Here is a 19787-nt window from a genome sequence, read left to right as displayed (position 1 = left end):
ATGAAGTATCTTATACTTCATGAATGAAAGTCCCATTTATTTGTTTCAATAGTCAATCCTAGCGTTTGTACAACGCTAGGATTTACTTTCACTTTAAATCCACATGATGACCGTAAAACAAGTTTGTACTCTTTTGTGCAAATATAAAAACAAAACACAATTATAGCAGCATACACAAATATAAATTTTAGCATTGGCAAATAATCTCTAACAATATTAATATCCTATCCTCGCACACTAAGGGATAGAAAGTTCAAAATTGATATGTGCATGAATTCATTTCAGTTTTAAATAAGAGCATTTTTGCAATACACTTCCATTAGCAAAATAAGAGGGGTGCTCTGGTGAAAAATTTGGTTTGGCCAAATCTTTTGCGACAAATACAATTTGAATCTTTTTAAACAAAACAAAATATAGATGTCCCTTTGCTACAGGTGAAAAGGTTCACCTGTAGCGTTAAATCCCCACCTTTGGTGCGTTAATCCCGATTCTTCTTTACAAAGCCCCGGGGCGCACTAATAAAAGGGTTAGCCCAGCAGCTAAAAGACCTTCACCTTTAGTGCAGGCCCTGGAATCCGCAGCTCTCCAGCAGGCTGTAGATAAATATTTAACCCCCTAAGGTAATTTAAAGGAAACAAATTAATACTGCTGAATGTCATCAGTACTTATTTGTTTTCTTTAAATTTTCGTTCTGCATTCGTTCGGATAGTCATGTCCTGAAAACAACATGAATATCCATGTATGGTTAACAAATTTGCATTCCTAAGCAAACAAATGCACATGTCTAGCAAAAATACTGCTAGTAAAAGTAAATATTGATTTGGAGCACACACACATCAGGAATCAAAAACCACGCCTGCTCAGAGAGACGACAGTGATGGGTATTGTGTCAGTAAAGATTTAAACATGGTGTCATACAAGCCACTGCTGGCTCTCCGAGATGGTCTGGTGCATGATTTATTAAAACGCACATTTTCATTTTGACCTTTCAATCCCTTTAATATAACGGGGAAGGTCCAGCACTAAGGTTCTATCTGCAGCTTTTCAGTACAGTTTTTAATATTATAATAAGGATTATTTTGTAGTCAAATTAATTTATGCTTTAAGAAAGTAATTTAATAAGTTTATGTATGCATATAAGTGTATATAATTATATACAATATCTATACTTAAAAATCTGTATGTATATATCCTCTATAGTCAGCAAAAATCCTCAAAATTGGCACACATTTAGGAAAATATTAACCCACACAACGTCACAGAAATAAAAAAATAAAATTTTCAAAAAGTCTATTTTATTTAAAAAATAGTTTACAGTAATCAATGTTTTTGCTTTGAATTTTGCCTTTTCTTCTGTCCCTGAGGGTCTGTTTTCTTTTTGTTGCGGTTCTTGTTTTTAACATTGTGAGTATCATAGTAGCGAACACCAACTTTCTTTGAGTGTTGTTGCCTCTCAAGTCTTCTCCTCTGTAAAAGACAACAAATGTAATTGGAAACTGAACCACAGAAATATCAAGACAGGAAGCAAAATCCTTTAAAAACAAAGTCAGCAAGCAAATAATACCCACTACTTCACATGTAGAGTCAGAGCACATTAAGAAATGTATTAAATATATATTAGTGGATATATTTGGGGGTGCATTTTATGATACAGCCAGGAAGTCAAATAATCACTAGTTATTAAAATATATTTGTTGACATGCAATTGACCGTTCCCAGCATGCAAATGACTGTAAAAGCAACCAATTTGCCATGGAGCAAGTTATGAACTTTAAATATGGGAGGATTTGGCAAAAAGTTCCCTATTATTAAAGGAACACTAAAAGACAAAAATTAAAAGGACCACAAAATACAGTATAACTAAATAATATCAATTACTTTGAATTTGAAATTAGCAGATGACATTTTTAGTTAGTCCAAATTTCCCTCCTCCTGTATTAGGTGACAGCCATCAGCCAATCAATACTGTGAACTTTTGCACATGCTCAGTAGGAGCTGCAGCCTCAAAAAACAGAATTTATGTTTACCTGATAAATTACTTTCTCCAACGGTGTGTCCGGTCCACGGCGTCATCCTTACTTGTGGGGATATTCTCTTCCCCAACAGGAAATGGCAAAGAGCCCAGCAAAGCTGGTCACATGATCCCTCCTAGGCTCCGCCTACCCCAGTCATTCGACCGACGTTAAGGAGGAATATTTGCATAGGAGAAACCATATGATACCGTGGTGACTGTAGTTAAAGAAAATAAATTATCAGACCTGATTAAAAAACCAGGGCGGGCCGTGGACCGGACACACCGTTGGAGAAAGTAATTTATCAGGTAAACATAAATTCTGTTTTCTCCAACATAGGTGTGTCCGGTCCACGGCGTCATCCTTACTTGTGGGAACCAATACCAAAGCTTTAGGACACGGATGATGGGAGGGAGCAAATCAGGTCACCTAGATGGAAGGCACCACGGCTTGCAAAACCTTTCTCCCAAAAATAGCCTCAGAAGAAGCAAAAGTATCAAACTTGTAAAATTTGGTAAAAGTGTGCAGTGAAGACCAAGTCGCTGCCCTACATATCTGATCAACAGAAGCCTCGTTCTTGAAGGCCCATGTGGAAGCCACAGCCCTAGTGGAATGAGCTGTGATTCTTTCGGGAGGCTGCCGTCCGGCAGTCTCGTAAGCCAATCTGATGATGCTTTTAATCCAAAAAGAGAGAGAGGTAGAAGTTGCTTTTTGACCTCTCCTTTTACCGGAATAAACAACAAACAAGGAAGATGTTTGTCTAAAATCCTTTGTAGCGTCTAAATAGAATTTTAGAGCGAGAACAACATCCAAATTGTGCAACAAACGTTCCTTCTTTGAAACTGGTTTCGGGCACAGAGAAGGTACGATAATCTCCTGGTTAATGTTTTTGTTAGAAACAACTTTTGGAAGAAAACCAGGTTTAGTACGTAAAACCACCTTATCTGCATGGAACACCAGATAAGGAGGAGAACACTGCAGAGCAGATAATTCTGAAACTCTTCTAGCAGAAGAAATTGCAACCAAAAACAAAACTTTCCAAGATAATAACTTAATATCAACGGAATGTAAGGGTTCAAACGGAACCCCCTGAAGAACTGAAAGAACTAAGTTGAGACTCCAAGGAGGAGTCAAAGGTTTGTAAACAGGCTTGATTCTAACCAGAGCCTGAACAAAGGCTTGAACATCTGGCACAGCTGCCAGCTTTTTGTGAAGTAACACAGACAAGGCAGAAATCTGTCCCTTCAGGGAACTTGCAGATAATCCTTTTTCCAATCCTTCTTGAAGGAAGGATAGAATCTTAGGAATCTTAACCTTGTCCCAAGGGAATCCTTTAGATTCACACCAACAGATATATTTTTTTCCAAATTTTGTGGTAAATCTTTCTAGTTACAGGCTTTCTGGCCTGAACAAGAGTATCGATAACAGAATCTGAGAACCCTCGCTTCGATAAGATCAAGCGTTCAATCTCCAAGCAGTCAGCTGGAGTGAGACCAGATTCGGATGTTCGAACGGACCTTGAACAAGAAGGTCTCGTCTCAAAGGTAGCTTCCATGGTGGAGCCGATGACATATTCACCAGATCTGCATACCAAGTCCTGCGTGGCCACGCAGGAGCTATCAAGATCACCGACGCCCTCTCCTGATTGATCCTGGCTACCAGCCTGGGGATGAGAGGAAACGGCGGGAATACATAAGCTAGTTTGAAGGTCCAAGGTGCTACTAGTGCATCCACTAGAGCCGCCTTGGGATCCCTGGATCTGGACCCGTAGCAAGGAACTTTGAAGTTCTGACGAGAGGCCATCAGATCCATGTCTGGAATGCCCCACAGTTGAGTGATTTGGACAAAGATTTCCGGATGGAGTTCCCACTCCCCCGGATGCAATGTCTGACGACTCAGAAAATCCGCTTCCCAATTTTCCACTCCTGGGATGTGGATTGCAGACAGGTGGCAGGAGTGAGACTCCGCCCATTGAATGATTTTGGTCACTTCTTCCATCGCCAGGGAACTCCTTGTTCCCCCCTGATGGTTGATGTACGCAACAGTTGTCATGTTGTCTGATTGAAACCGTATGAACTTGGCCCTCGCTAGCTGAGGCCAAGCCTTGAGAGCATTGAATATCGCTCTCAGTTCCAGAATATTTATCGGTAGAAGAGATTCTTCCCGAGACCAAAGACCCTGAGCTTTCAGGGATCCCCAGACCGCGCCCCAGCCCATCAGACTGGCGTCGGTCGTGACAATGACCCACTCTGGTCTGCGGAAGGTCATCCCTTGTGACAGGTTGTCCAGGGACAGCCACCAACGGAGTGAGTCTCTGGTCCTCTGATTTACTTGTATCTTCGGAGACAAGTCTGTATAGTCCCCATTCCACTGACTGAGCATGCACAGTTGTAATGGTCTTAGATGAATGCGCGCAAAAGGAACTATGTCCATTGCCGCTACCATCAAACCTATCACTTCCATGCACTGCGCTATGGAAGGAAGAGGAACGGAATGAAGTATCCGACAAGAGTCTAGAAGTCTTGTTTTTCTGGCCTCTGTCAGAAAAATCCTCATTTCTAAGGAGTCTATTATTGTTCCCAAGAAGGGAACCCTTGTCGACGGAGATAGAGAACTCTTTTCCACGTTCACTTTCCATCCGTGAGATCTGAGAAAGGCCAGGACGATGTCCGTGTGAGCCTTTGCTTGAGGAAGGGACGACGCTTGAATCAGAATGTCGTCCAAGTAAGGTACTACAGCAATGCCCCTTGGTCTTAGCACAGCTAGAAGGGACCCTAGTACCTTTGTGAAAATCCTTGGAGCAGTGGCTAATCCGAAAGGAAGCGCCACGAACTGGTAATGCTTGTCCAGGAATGCGAACCTTAGGAACCGATGATGTTCCTTGTGGATAGGAATAACATAATTTATGTAAGAACTTACCTGATAAATTCATTTCTTTCATATTAACAAGAGTCCATGAGCTAGTGACGTATGGGATATACATTCCTACCAGGAGGGGCAAAGTTTCCCAAACCTTAAAATGCCTATAAATACACCCCTCACCACACCCACAAATCAGTTTAACGAATAGCCAAGAAGTGGGGTGATAAGAAAAAAAGTGCGAAGCATATAAAATAAGGAATTGGAATAATTGTGCTTTATACAAAAAAATCATAACCACCACAAAAAAGGGTGGGCCTCATGGACTCTTGTTAATATGAAAGAAATGAATTTATCAGGTAAGTTCTTACATAAATTATGTTTTCTTTCATGTAATTAACAAGAGTCCATGAGCTAGTGACGTATGGGATAATGACTACCCAAGATGTGGATCTTTCCACACAAGAGTCACTAGAGAGGGAGGGATAAAATAAAGACAGCCAATTCCTGCTGAAAATAATCCACACCCAAAATAAAGTTTAACAAAAAACATAAGCAGAAGATTCAAACTGAAACCGCTGCCTGAAGAACTTTTCTACCAAAAACTGCTTCAGAAGAAGAAAATACATCAAAATGGTAGAATTTAGTAAAAGTATGCAAAGAGGACCAAGTTGCTGCTTTGCAGATCTGGTCAACCGAAGCTTCATTCCTAAACGCCCAGGAAGTAGATACTGACCTAGTAGAATGAGCTGTAATTCTCTGAGGCGGAATTTTACCCGACTCAACATAGGCAAGATGAATTAAAGATTTCAACCAAGATGCCAAAGAAATGGCAGAAGCTTTCTGGCCTTTCCTAGAACCGGAAAAGATAACAAATAGACTAGAAGTCTTACAGAAAGATTTCGTAGCTTCAACATAATATTTCAAAGCTCTAACAACATCCAAAGAATGCAACGATTTCTCCTTAGAATTCTTAGGATTAGGACATAATGAAGGAACCACAATTTCTCTACTAATGTTGTTGGAATTCACAACTTTAGGTAAAAATTCAAAAGAAGTTCGCAACACCGCCTTATCCTGATGAAGAATCAGAAAAGGAGACTCACAAGAAAGAGCAGATAATTCAGAAACTCTTCTGGCAGAAGAGATGGCCAAAAGGAACAAAACTTTCCAAGAAAGTAATTTAATATCCAATGAATGCATAGGTTCAAATGGAGGAGCTTGAAGAGCCCCCAGAACCAAATTCAAACTCCAAGGAGGAGAAATTGACTTAATGACAGGCTTTATACGAACCAAAGCTTGTACAAAACAATGAATATCAGGAAGAATAGCAATCTTTCTGTGAAAAAGAACAGAAAGAGCAGAGATTTGACCTTTCAAGGAACTTGCGGACAAACCCTTCTAAACCATCCTGAAGAAATTGTAATATTCTCAGTATTCTAAAAGAATGCCAAGAAAAATGATGAGAAAGACACCAAGAAATATAAGTCTTCCAGACTCTATAATATATCTCTCTGGATACAGATTTACGAGCCTGTAACATAGTATTAATCACAGAGTTAGAGAAACCTCTTTGACCAAGAATCAAGCGTTCAATCTCCATACCTTTAAATTTAAGGATTTCAGATCCTGATGGAAAAAAGGACCTTGAGACAAAAGGTCTGGTCTTAACGGAAGAGTCCACGGTTGGCAAGAGGCCATCCGGACAGGATCCGCATACCAAAACCTGTGAGGCCATGCCGGAGCTACCAGCAGAACAAACGAGCATTCCTTCAGAATCTTGGAGATTACTCTTGGAAAAAGAACTAGAGGCGGAAAGATATAGGCAGGATGATACTGCCAAGGAAGTGAAAATGCATCCACTGCCTCCGCCTGAGGATCCCGGGATCTGGACAGATACCTGGGAAGTTTCTTGTTTAGATGAGAAGCCATCAGATCTATTTCTGGAAGTTCCCACATTTGAACAATCTGAAGAAATACCTCTGGGTGAAGAGACCATTCGCCCGGATGCAACGTTTGGCGACTGAGATAATCCGCTTTCCAATTGTCCATACCTGGGCTATAAACCGCAGAGATTAGACAGGAGCTGGATTCCGCCCAAACCAAAATTCGAGATACTTCTTTCATAGCCAGAGGACTGTGAGTCCCTCCTTGATGATTGATGTATGCCACAGTTGTGACATTGTCTTATCTGAAAACAATGAACAACTCTCTCTTCAGAAGAGGCCAAGACTGAAGAGCTCTGAAAATTGCACGGAGTTCCAAAATATTGATCGGAAATCTCACCTCCTGAGATTCCCAAACCCCTTGTGCCGTCAGATACCCCCACACAGCTCCCCAACCTGTAAGACTTGTATCTGTTGAGATTATAGTCCAGGTCGGAAGAACAAAGAAGCCCCCTGAACTAAACGATGGTGATCTGTCCACCATGTCAGAGAGTGTCGTAAAATCGGTTTAAAGATATTAATTGAGATATCTTTGAGTAATCCCTGCACCATTGGTTCAGCATACAGAGCTGAAGAGGTCGCATGTGAAAACGAGCAAAGGAGATCGCATCTGATGCGGCAGTCCTAAGACCCAACATTTCCATGCATAAGGCTACCAAAGGGAATGATTGTGACTGAAGGTTTTGACAAGCTGATATCAATGTTAAACTTCTCTTGTCTGACAAGGACAGAGTCATAGACACTGAATTTATCTAGAAACCTAAAAAGGTTACCCTTGTCTGAGGAATCAATGAACTGATTGGTAAATTGATCCTCCAACCATGAACTTGAAGAAACAACACAAGTCGATTCGTATGAGATTCTTCGAAAATGAGAAGACTGAGCAAGTACCAAGATATCGTCCAAATAAGGAAATACCAAAACCCTATTCTCTGATTACAGAAAGAAGGGCACCGAGAACCTTTGAAAAAAATTCTTGGAACTGAGGCTAGGCCAAACAGTAGAGCCACAAAACTGGTAATGCTTGTCTAAAAAGAGAATCTCAGACACTAAAAGTGATCTGGATGAATCGGAATATGCAGATACACATCCTGTAAATCTATTGTAGACATATAATGCCCTTGCTAAACAAAAGGCAGGATAGTCCTATAGTAACCATCTTGAATGTTGGTATCCTAACATAATGATTCAATAATGATAGATCCAGAACTGGTCTGAAGGAATTGACCTTCTTTGGTACAATGAAGAGATAAAATAAAACCCCAGCCCCCGTTCCAGAACTGGAACTGGCATAAATACTCCAGCCAACTCTAGATCTGAAACACATTTCAGAAATGCTGAGCCTTGCTGTGTCAACTGGGACACGGGAAAGAAAAGAATCTCTTAGCAGGAGGCCTTAACTGAAGCCAATTCTGTACCTTTCTGAAACAATGTTTCTGAAACCAGAGATTAAGAACGGAATTGATCCAAATTTCTTTGAAGAAAACGTAATCTGCCCCATACCAGCTGAGCTGGAATAAGGGCCGCACCTTCATAGATACTTAGGAGCTGGCTATAGGTTTCTATAAGGCTTGGATATATTCCAAACTGGAAATAGTTTCCAAACTGATACCGCTCCTGAGGATGAAGGATCAGGCTTTTGTTCCTTGTTGTGAGGAAAGGAACGAAATGATTATTTACCCTGGAAAGAAAGGGAAAGCAAAGTTGACTTAGAAGACATGTCAGCATTCCAAGTTTAATCCATAAAGCTTTTCTAGCTAAAATAGCTAGAGACATATACCTGACATCAACTCTAATGATATCAAAAGATGGTATCACCAATAAAATTATTAGCATGTTATAGAATAATAATAATGCTATAAAATTATGATCTGTTACTTGTTGCGCTAAAAACTTCTAACCAAAAAGTTGAAGCTGCAGCAACATCCGCTAAAAATATAGCAGGTCTAAGAAGATTACCTGAACATAAGTAAGCTTTTCTTAGAAAAGATTCAATTTTCCTATCTAAAGGATCCTTAAATGAAGTACTATCTGCCATAGGAAGAGTAGTACATTAGCAGGAGTAGAGACAGCCCCATAACCGTAGGGATTTTTGTCCCAAAAAACTCTAATCTGTCAGATGGCACAGGATATAATTTGCTTAAACGTCTAGAAGGAGTAAATAAATTACCCAAATTATTCCATTCCCTGGAAATTACTTCAGAAATAGCATCAGGGAGATAAAACACTTCTGGAATAACTACAGGAGATTTAAAAACCTTATTTAAACGTTTACATTTAGTATCAAGAGGACCAGAATCCTCTATTTCTAATGCAAATAACACTTCTTTAAGTAAAGAACGAATAAATTCCATCTTGAACAAATACAAAGATTTATCAGCATCAACCTCTGAGACAGAAACCTCTGAACCAGAAGAACCATTATCAGTATCAGAATGATGATGTTCATTTCAAAATTCATCTGAAAAAAAGAGAAGTTTTAAAAGACTTTTATGTATACTAGAAGGAGAAATAACAGACATAGCCTTCTTAATGGATTTAAAAAATAAAATCTCTTATGTTATCAGGAACACTCTGAAAATTAGATGTTGACGGACAGCAACAGGTAATGTAACAGTACTAAAGGAAATTTTATCTGCATTAATAAGTTTGACATGACATGCAATACAAATAACAGCTGGAGAAAACAGATACCAAAAGTTTATAGCAGACTTAGCTTGGTAGCTCCAGCACTGTGCAGTGATTTTCCTGTAGTATCTTCTGACTCAGTTGCAACGTGGAACATCTTGCAATATGTAAAAGAAAAAAACAACATATAAAGCAAAATTGATCAAATTCCTTAAATGACAGTTTCAGGAATGGGAAAAAAATGCCAGTGAACAAGCTTCTAGCAACCAGAAGCAATAAATAATGAGACTTAAATAATGTGGAGACAAAAATGACGCCCATATTTTTTAGCGCCAAAAAAGACGCCCACATTATTTGGCGCCTAAATGCTTTTGGCGCCAAAAATGACGCCACATCCGGAACGCCGACATCTTTGACGCAAAATAACGTCAAAAAATGACGCAACTTCCGGCGACACGTATGACGCCGGAAACGGAAAAGAATTTTTGCGCCAAAAAAGTCCGCGCCAAGAATGACGCAATAAAATGAAGCATTTTCAGCCCCCGCGAGCCTAACAGCCCACAGGGAAAAAAGTCAAATTTTTGAGGTAAGAAAAAATATGATAATTCAATGCATAATCCCAAATATGAAACTGACTGTCTGAAAATAAGGAAAGTTGAACATTCTGAGTCAAGGCAAATAAATGTTTGAATACATATATTTAGAACTTTATAAATAAAGTGCCCAACCATAGCTTAGAGTGTCACAGAAAATAAGACTTACTTACCCCAGGACACTCATCTACATGTTTGTAGAAAGCCAAACCAGTACTGAAACGAGAATCAGTAGAGGAAATGGTAAATATAAGAGTATATCGTCGATCTGAAAAGGGAGGTAAGAGATGAATCTCTACGACCGATAACAGAGAACCTTATGAAATAGACCCCGTAGAAGGAGATCACTGCATTCAATAGGCAATACTCTCTTCACATCCCTCTGACATTCACTGCACGCTGAGAGGAAAACCGGGCTCCAACTTGCTGCGGAGCGCATATCAACGTAGAATCTAGCACAAACTTACTTCACCACCTCCCTTGGAGGCAAAGTTTGTAAAACTGATTTGTGGGTGTGGTGAGGGGTGTATTTATAGGCATTTTAAGGTTTGGGAAACTTTGCCCCTCCTGGTAGGAATGTATATCCCATACGTCACTAGCTCATGGACTCTTGTTAATTACATGAAAGAAATGTAGATACGCATCCTTTAAATCCACCGTGGTCATGAATTGACCTTCCTGGATGGAAGGAAGAATTGTTCGAATGGTTTCCATCTTGAACGATGGAACCTTGAGAAACTTGTTTAAGATCTTGAGATCTAAGATTGGTCTGAACGTTCCCTCTTTTTTGGGAACTATGAACAGATTGGAGTAGAACCCCATCCCTTGTTCTCCTAATGGAACAGGATGAATCACTCCCATTGTTAACAGGTCTTCTACACAATGTAAGAATGCCTGTCTTTTTATGTGGTCTGAAGACAACTGAGACCTGTGGAACCTCCCCCTTGGGGGAAGCCCCTTGAATTCCAGAAGATAACCTTGGGAGACTATTTCTAGTGTCCAAGGATCCAGAACATCTCTTGCCCAAGCCTGAGCGAAGAGAGAGAGTCTGCCCCCCACCAGATCCGGTCCCGGATCGGGGGCCAACATTTCATGCTGTCTTGGTAGCAGTGGCAGGTTTCTTGGCCTGCTTTCCCTTGTTCCAGCCTTGCATTGGTCTCCAAGCTTGCTTGGCTTGAGAAGTATTACCCTCTTGCTTAGAGGACGTAGCACTTTGGGCTGGTCCGTTTCTACGAAAGGGACGAAAAACATAATTTATGTAAGAACTTACCTGATAAATTCATTTCTTTCATATTAACAAGAGTCCATGAGCTAGTGACGTATGGGATATACATTCCTACCAGGAGGGGCAAAGTTTCCCAAACCTTAAAATGCCTATAAATACACCCCTCACCACACCCACAAATCAGTTTAACGAATAGCCAAGAAGTGGGGTGATAAGAAAAAGTGCGAAGCATATAAAATAAGGAATTGGAATAATTGTGCTTTATACAAAAAAATCATAACCACCACAAAAAAGGGTGGGCCTCATGGACTCTTGTTAATATGAAAGAAATGAATTTATCAGGTAAGTTCTTACATAAATTATGTTTTCTTTCATGTAATTAACAAGAGTCCATGAGCTAGTGACGTATGGGATAATGACTACCCAAGATGTGGATCTTTCCACACAAGAGTCACTAGAGAGGGAGGGATAAAATAAAGACAGCCAATTCCTGCTGAAAATAATCCACACCCAAAATAAAGTTTAACAAAAAACATAAGCAGAAGATTCAAACTGAAACCGCTGCCTGAAGAACTTTTCTACCAAAAACTGCTTCAGAAGAAGAAAATACATCAAAATGGTAGAATTTAGTAAAAGTATGCAAAGAAGACCAAGTTGCTGCTTTGCAGATCTGGTCAACCGAAGCTTCATTCCTAAACGCCCAGGAAGTAGATACTGACCTAGTAGAATGAGCTGTAATTCTTTGAGGCGGAGTTTTACCCGACTCAACATAGGCAAGATGAATTAAAGATTTCAACCAAGATGCCAAAGAAATGGCAGAAGCTTTCTGGCCTTTCCTAGAACCGGAAAAGATAACAAATAGACTAGAAGTCTTACGGAAAGATTTCGTAGCTTCAACATAATATTTCAAAGCTCTAACAACATCCAAAGAATGCAATGATTTCTCCTTAGAATTCTTAGGATTAGGACATAATGAAGGAACCACAATTTCTCTACTAATGTTGTTGGAATTCACAACTTTAGGTAAAAATTCAAAAGAAGTTCGCAACACCGCCTTATCCTGATGAAAAATCAGAAAAGGAGACTCACATGAAAGAGCAGATAATTCAGAAACTCTTCTAGCAGAAGAGATAGCCAAAAGGAACAAAACTTTCCAAGAAAGTAATTTAATGTCCAATGAATGCATAGGTTCAAACGGAGGAGCTTGAAGAGCTCCCAGAACCAAATTCAAACTCCAAGGAGGAGAAATTGACTTAATGACAGGTTTTATACGAACCAAAGCTTGTACAAAACAATGAATATCAGGAAGAATAGCAATCTTTCTGTGAAAAAGAACAGAAAGAGCAGAGATTTGTCCTTTCAAAGAACTTGCGGACAAACCCTTATCCAAACCATCCTGAAGAAATTGTAAAATTCTCGGTATTCTAAAAGAATGCCAAGAAAAATGATGAGAAAGACACCAAGAAATATAAGTCTTCCAGACTCTATAATATATCTCTCGAGATACAGATTTACGAGCCTGTAACATAGTATTAATCACGGAGTCAGAGAAACCTCTATGACCAAGAATCAAGCGTTCAATCTCCATACCTTTAAATTTAAGGATTTCAGATCCGGATGGAAAAAAGGACCTTGTGACAGAAGGTCTGGTCTTAACGGAAGAGTCCATGGCTGGCAAGATGCCATCCGGACAAGATCCGCATACCAAAACCTGTGAGACCATGCCGGAGCTATTAGCAGAACAAACGAGCATTCCCTCAGAATCTTGGAGATTACTCTTGGAAGAAGAACTAGAGGCGGAAAGATATAGGCAGGATGATACTTCCAAGGAAGTGATAATGCATCCACTGCCTCCGCCTGAGGATCCCGGGATCTGGACAGATACCTGGGAAGTTTCTTGTTTAGATGAGAGGCCATCAGATCTATCTCTGGGAGCCCCCACAATTGAACAATCTGAAGAAATACCTCTGGGTGAAGAGACCATTCGCCCGGATGCAACGTTTGGCGACTGAGATAATCCGCTTCCCAATTGTCTACACCTGGGATATGAACCGCAGAGATTAGACAGGAGCTGGATTCCGCCCAAACCAAAATTCGAGATACTTCTTTCATAGCCAGAGGACTGTGAGTCCCTCCTTGATGATTGATGTATGCCACAGTTGTGACATTGTCTGTCTGAAAACAAATGAACGATTCTCTCTTCAGAAGAGGCCAAAACTGAAGAGCTCTGAAAATTGCACGGAGTTCCAAAATATTGATCGGTAATCTCACCTCCTGAGATTCCCAAACTCCTTGTGCCGTCAGAGATCCCCACACAGCTCCCCAACCTGTGAGACTTGCATCTGTTGAAATTACAGTCCAGGTCGGAAGAACAAAAGAAGCCCCCTGAATTAAACGATGGTGATCTGTCCACCACGTTAGAGAGTGTCGAACAATCGGTTTTAAAGATATTAATTGAGATATCTTCGTGTAATCCCTGCACCATTGGTTCAGCATACAGAGCTGAAGAGGTCGCATGTGAAAACGAGCAAAGGGGATCGCGTCCGATGCAGCAGTCATAAGACCTAGAATTTCCATGCATAAGGCTACCGAAGGGAATGATTGTGACTGAAGGTTTCGACAAGCTGTAATCAATTTAGACGTCTCTTGTCTGTTAAAGACAGAGTCATGGACACTGAATCTATCTGGAAACCCAGAAAGGTTACCCTTGTTTGAGGAATCAAAGAACTTTTTAGTAAATTGATCCTCCAACCATGATCTTGAAGAAACAACACAAGTCGATTCGTATGAGACTCTGCTAAATGTAAAGACGGAGCAAGTACCAAGATATCGTCCAAATAAGGAAATACCACAATACCCTGTTCTCTGATTACAGACAGAAGGGCACCGAGAATCTTTGTGAAAATTCTTGGAGCTGTAGCAAGGCCAAACGGTAGAGCCACAAATTGGTAATGCTTGTCTAGAAAAGAGAATCTCAGGAACTGATAATGATCTGGATGAATCGGAATATGCAGATATGCATCCTGTAAATCTATTGTGGACATATAATTCCCTTACTGAACAAAAGGCAATATAGTCCTTACAGTTACCATCTTGAACGTTGGTATCCTTACATAGCGATTCAATAATTTTAGATCCAGAACTGGTCTGAAGGAATTCTCCTTCTTTGGTACAATGAAGAGATTTGAATAAAACCCCATCCCCTGTTCCGGAACTGGAACTGGCATAATTACTCCAGCCAACTCTAGATCTGAAACACAATTCAGAAATGCTTGAGCTTTCACTGGATTTACTGGGACATGGGAAAGAAAAAATCTCTTTGCAGGAGGTCTCATCTTGAAACCAATTCTGTACCCTTCTGAAACAATGTTCTGAATCCAAAGATTGTGAACAGAATTGATCCAAATTTCTTTGAAAAAACGTAACCTGCCCCCTACCAGCGGAACTGGAATGAGGGCCGTACCTTCATGTGAACTTAGAAGCAGGCTTTGCCTTTCTAGCAGGCTTGGATTTATTCCAGACTGGAGATGGTTTCCAAACTGAAACTGCTCCTGAGGACGAAGGATCAGGCTTTTGTTCTTTGTTGAAACGAAAGGATCGAAAACGATTGTTAGCCCTGTTTTTACCTTTAGACTTTATATCCTGTGGTAAAAAAGTTCCTTTCCCACCAGTAACAGTTGAAATAATAGAATCCAACTGAGAACCAAATAATTTGTTTCCCTGGAAAGAAATGGAAAGTAGAGTTGATTTAGAAGCCATATCAGCATTCCAAGTCTTAAGCCATAAAGCTCTTCTGGCTAAGATAGCCAGAGACATAAATCTAACATCAACTCTAATAATATCAAAAATGGCATCACAGATGAAATTATTAGCATGCTGGAGAAGAATAATAATATCATGAGAATCACGATTTGTTACTTGTTGCGCTAGAGTTTCCAACCAAAAAGTTGAAGCTGCAGCAACATCAGCCAATGATATAGCAGGTCTAAGAAGATTACCTGAACATAGATAAGCTTTTCTTAGAAAAGATTCAATTTTTCTATCTAAAGGATCCTTAAACGAGGTACCATCTGATGTAGGAATGGTAGTACGTTTAGCAAGGGTAGAAATAGCCCCATCAACTTTAGGGATTTTGTCCCAAAATTCTAACCTGTCAGGCGGAACAGGATATAATTGCTTAAAACGTTTAGAAGGAGTAAATGAATTACCCAATCTATCCCATTCCTTAGCAATTACTGCAGAAATAGCATTAGGAACAGGAAAGACTTCTGGAATAACCGCAGGAGCTTTAAAAACCTTATCTAAACGTATAGAATTAGTATCAAGAGGACTAGAATCCTCTATTTCTAAAGCAATTAGTACTTCTTTAAGTAAAGAGCGAATAAATTCCATCTTAAATAAATATGAAGATTTATCAGCATCAATCTCTGAGACAGAATCCTCTGAACCAGAAGAGTCCAAAGAATCAGAATGATGGTGTTCATTTAAAAATTCATCTGTAGAAAGAGAAGATTTAAAAGACTTTTTACGTTTACTAGAAGGAGAAATAACAGACAAAGCCTTCTTTATGGATTCAGAAACAAAATCTCTTATGTTATCAGGAACATTCTGCACCTTAGATGTTGAGGGAACTGCAACAGGCAATGGTACATCACTAAAGGAAATATTATCTGCATTAACAAGTTTGTCATGACATTTAATACAAACAACAGCTGGAGGAATAGCTACCAAAAGTTTACAGCAGATACACTTAGCTTTGGTAGATCCAGCAGGCAGAGGTTTTCCTGTAGTATCTTCTGGCTCAGATGCAACGTGAGACATCTTGCAATATGTAAGAGAAAAAACAACATATAAAGCAAAATAGATCAAATTCCTTATAAGACAGTTTCAGGAATGGGAAAAAAATGCCAAACATCAAGCTTCTAGCAACCAGAAGCAAATGAAAAATGAGACTGAAATAATGTGGAGACAAAAGCGACGCCCATATTTTTTGGCGCCAAAAAAGACGCCCACATTATTTGGCGCCTAAATGCTTTTTGCGCCAAAAATGACGCAACATCCGGAACGCCGACATTTTTGGCGCAAAATAACGTCAAAAAATGACGCAACTTCCGGCGACACGTATGACGCCGGAAACGGAAATGAATTTTTGCGCCAAAAAAGTCCGCGCCAAAAATGACGCAATAAAATGAAGCATTTTCAGCCCCCGCGAGCCTAACAGCCCACAGGGAAAAAGTCAAATTTTTGAGGTAAGAAAAAAAAAATGATAATTAAAGCATAATCCCAAATATGAAACTGACTGTCTGGAAATAAGGAAAGTTGAACATTCTGAGTCAAGGCAAATAAATGTTTGAATACATATATTTAGAACTTTATAAATAAAGTGCCCAACCATAGCTTAGAGTGTCACAGAAAATAAGACTTACTTACCCCAGGACACTCATCTACATGTTTGTAGAAAGCCAAACCAGTACTGAAACGAGAATCAGTAGAGGTAATGGTAAATATAAGAGTATATCGTCGATCTGAAAAGGGAGGTAAGAGATGAATCTCTACGACCGATAACAGAGAACCTTATGAAATAGACCCCGTAGAAGGAGATCACTGCATTCAATAGGCAATACTCTCCTCACATCCCTCTGACATTCACTGCACGCTGAGAGGAAAACCGGGCTCCAACTTGCTGCGGAGCGCATATCAACGTAGAATCTAGCACAAACTTACTTCACCACCTCCCTTGGAGGCAAAGTTTGTAAAACTGATTTGTGGGTGTGGTGAGGGGTGTATTTATAGGCATTTTAAGGTTTGGGAAACTTTGCCCCTCCTGGTAGGAATGTATATCCCATACGTCACTAGCTCATGGACTCTTGTTAATTACATGAAAGAAATTAGGTTTATTTTTGGCCTTGAAAGGCCGATCCTGAGGAAGGGCATGGCCCTTACCCCCAGTGATATCAGAGATAATCTCTTTCAAGTCAGGGCCAAACAGCGTTTTCCCCTTGAAAGGAATGTTAAGTAGCTTGTTCTTGGAAGACGCATCAGCTGACCAAGATTTCAACCAAAGCGCTCTGCGCGCCACAATAGCAAACCCAGAATTCTTAGCCGCTAACCTAGCCAATTGCAAAGTGGCGTCTAGGGTGAAAGAATTAGCCAATTTGAGAGCATTGATTCTGTCCATAATCTCCTCATAAGGAGGAGAATCACTATCGACCGCCTTTACCAGCTCATCGAACCAGAAACATGCGGCTGTAGCGACAGGGACAATGCATGAAATTGGTTGTAGAAGGTAACCCTGCTGAACAAACATCTTTTTAAGTAAACCTTCTAATTTTTTATCCATAGGATCTTTGAAAGCACAACTATCTTCTATGGGTATAGTGGTGCGTTTGTTTAAAGTGGAAACCGCTCCCTCGACCTTGGGGACTGTCTGCCATAAGTCCTTTCTGGGGTCGACCATAGGAAACAATTTTTTAAATATGGGGGGAGGGACGAAAGGAATACCGGGCCTTTCCCATTCTTTATTTACAATGTCCGCCACCCGCTTGGGTATAGGAAAAGCTTCTGGGAGCCCTGGGACCTCTAGGAACTTGTCCATTTTACATAGCTTCTCTGGGATGACCAAATTGTCACAATCATCCAGAGTGGATAATACCTCCTTAAGCAGAGCGCGGAGATGTTCCAACTTAAATTTAAACGTAATCACATCAGGTTCAGCTTGTTGAGAAATGTTCCCTGAATCTGTAATTTCTCCCTCAGACAAAACCTCCCTGGCCCCATCAGACTGGTTTAGGGGCCCTTCAGAACCATTATTATCAGCGTTGTCATGCTCTTCAGTATCTAAAACAGAGCAGTCGCGCTTACGCTGATAAGTGTGCATTTTGGCTAAAATGTTTTTGACAGAATTATCCATTACAGCCGTTAATTGTTGCATAGTAAGGAGTATTGGCGCGCTAGATGTACTAGGGGCCTCCTGAGTGGGCAAGACTCGTGTAGACGAAGGAGGGAATGATGCAGTACCATGCTTACTCCCCTCACTTGAGGAATCATCTTGGGCATCATTGTCATTGTCACATAAATCACATTTATTTAAATGAGAAGGAACTCTGGCTTCCCCACATTCAGAACACAGTCTATCTGGTAGTTCAGACATGTTAAACAGGCATAAACTTGATAACAAAGTACAAAAAACGTTTTAAAATAAAACCGTTACTGTCACTTTAAATTTTAAACTGAACACACTTTATTACTGCAATTGCGAAAAAATATGAAGGAATTGTTCAAAATTCACCAAAATTTCACCACAGTGACTTAAAGCCTTAAAAGTATTGCACACCAAATTTGGAAGCTTTAACCCTTAAAATAACGGAACCAGAGCCGTTTTTAACTTTAACCCCTTTACAGTCCCTGGTATCTGCTTTGCTGAGACCCAACCAAGCCCAAAGGGGAATACGATACCAAATGACGCCTTCAGAAAGTCTTTTCTATGTATCAGAGCTCCTCACACATGCGACTGCATGTCATGCCTCTCAAAAACAAGTGCGCAACACCGGCGCGAAAATGAGGCTCTGCCTATGATTTGGGAAAGCCCCTAAAGAATAAGGTGTCTAAAAAAGTGCCTGCCGATATAATCTTATCAAAATACCCAGATTAAATGATTCCTCAAGGCTAAATATGTGTTAATAATGAATCGATTTAGCCCAGAAAAAGTCTACAGTCTTAATAAGCCCTTGTGAAGCCCTTATTTACTATCTTAATAAACATGGCTTACCGGATCCCATAGGGAAAATGACAGCTTCCAGCATTACATCGTCTTGTTAGAATGTGTCATACCTCAAGCAGCAAGAGACTGCTCACTGTTCCCCCAACTGAAGTTAATTCCTCTCAACAGTCCTGTGTGGAACAGCCATGGATTTTAGTAACGGTTGCTAAAATCATTTTCCTCATACAAACAGAAATCTTCATCTCTTTTCTGTTTCTGAGTAAATAGTACATACCAGCACTATTTTAAAATAACAAACTCTTGATTGAATAATAAAAACTACAGTTAAACACTAAAAAACTCTAAGCCATCTCCGTGGAGATGTTGCCTGTACAACGGCAAAGAGAATGACTGGGGTAGGCGGAGCCTAGGAGGGATCATGTGACCAGCTTTGCTGGGCTCTTTGCCATTTCCTGTTGGGGAAGAGAATATCCCACAAGTAAGGATGACGCCGTGGACCGGACACACCTATGTTGGAGAAAGTATACATATAAAAATAATGTGCACGCTTTGATAATTAAAGTACTGTATATTGGATTTTTTATTTTTATTGGATGATTTTTTTGAATTATGAAACCTTCATTTTGATTTTAGTAGCCCTTTAAACTTTCATGATTAAAATAGAGCACGCAACTGTAAACAACTTTCCCATTAACTTAAATTATCAAAATTTGCACAATCTTTTTATATGGACACTGAGTCACCAGCTCCTATTGAGCATGTTCAAGAATTCATAGTATATACGTATATCTATTTTGTGATTGG

General features: G+C 40.0%; 1 protein-coding gene across 2 annotated transcripts in view; it reads right to left on the bottom strand.

The window, feature by feature from the left end:
- Positions 1-1278: 1278 nt before the first annotated feature.
- GNL2 (G protein nucleolar 2) overlaps positions 1279-19787 on the bottom strand; it is a 190746-nt gene continuing 172237 nt past the window's right edge. For both annotated transcript variants that reach the window (XM_053707147.1, XM_053707148.1), the window contains exon 16: positions 1279-1467. In XM_053707147.1, the coding sequence (XP_053563122.1) occupies positions 1321-1467 (147 nt within the window). In that variant the 3' untranslated portion in view covers positions 1279-1320. The remainder of the gene's footprint in view (positions 1468-19787) is intronic.

The sequence above is a fragment of the Bombina bombina genome, chromosome 3 (assembly GCF_027579735.1).
Source record: "Bombina bombina isolate aBomBom1 chromosome 3, aBomBom1.pri, whole genome shotgun sequence".
Classification (NCBI taxonomy): Eukaryota; Metazoa; Chordata; class Amphibia; order Anura; family Bombinatoridae; genus Bombina; species Bombina bombina.
Note: the sequence above shows the minus strand (reverse complement) of the source record. Positions and strands in the feature narration are given on the sequence as shown.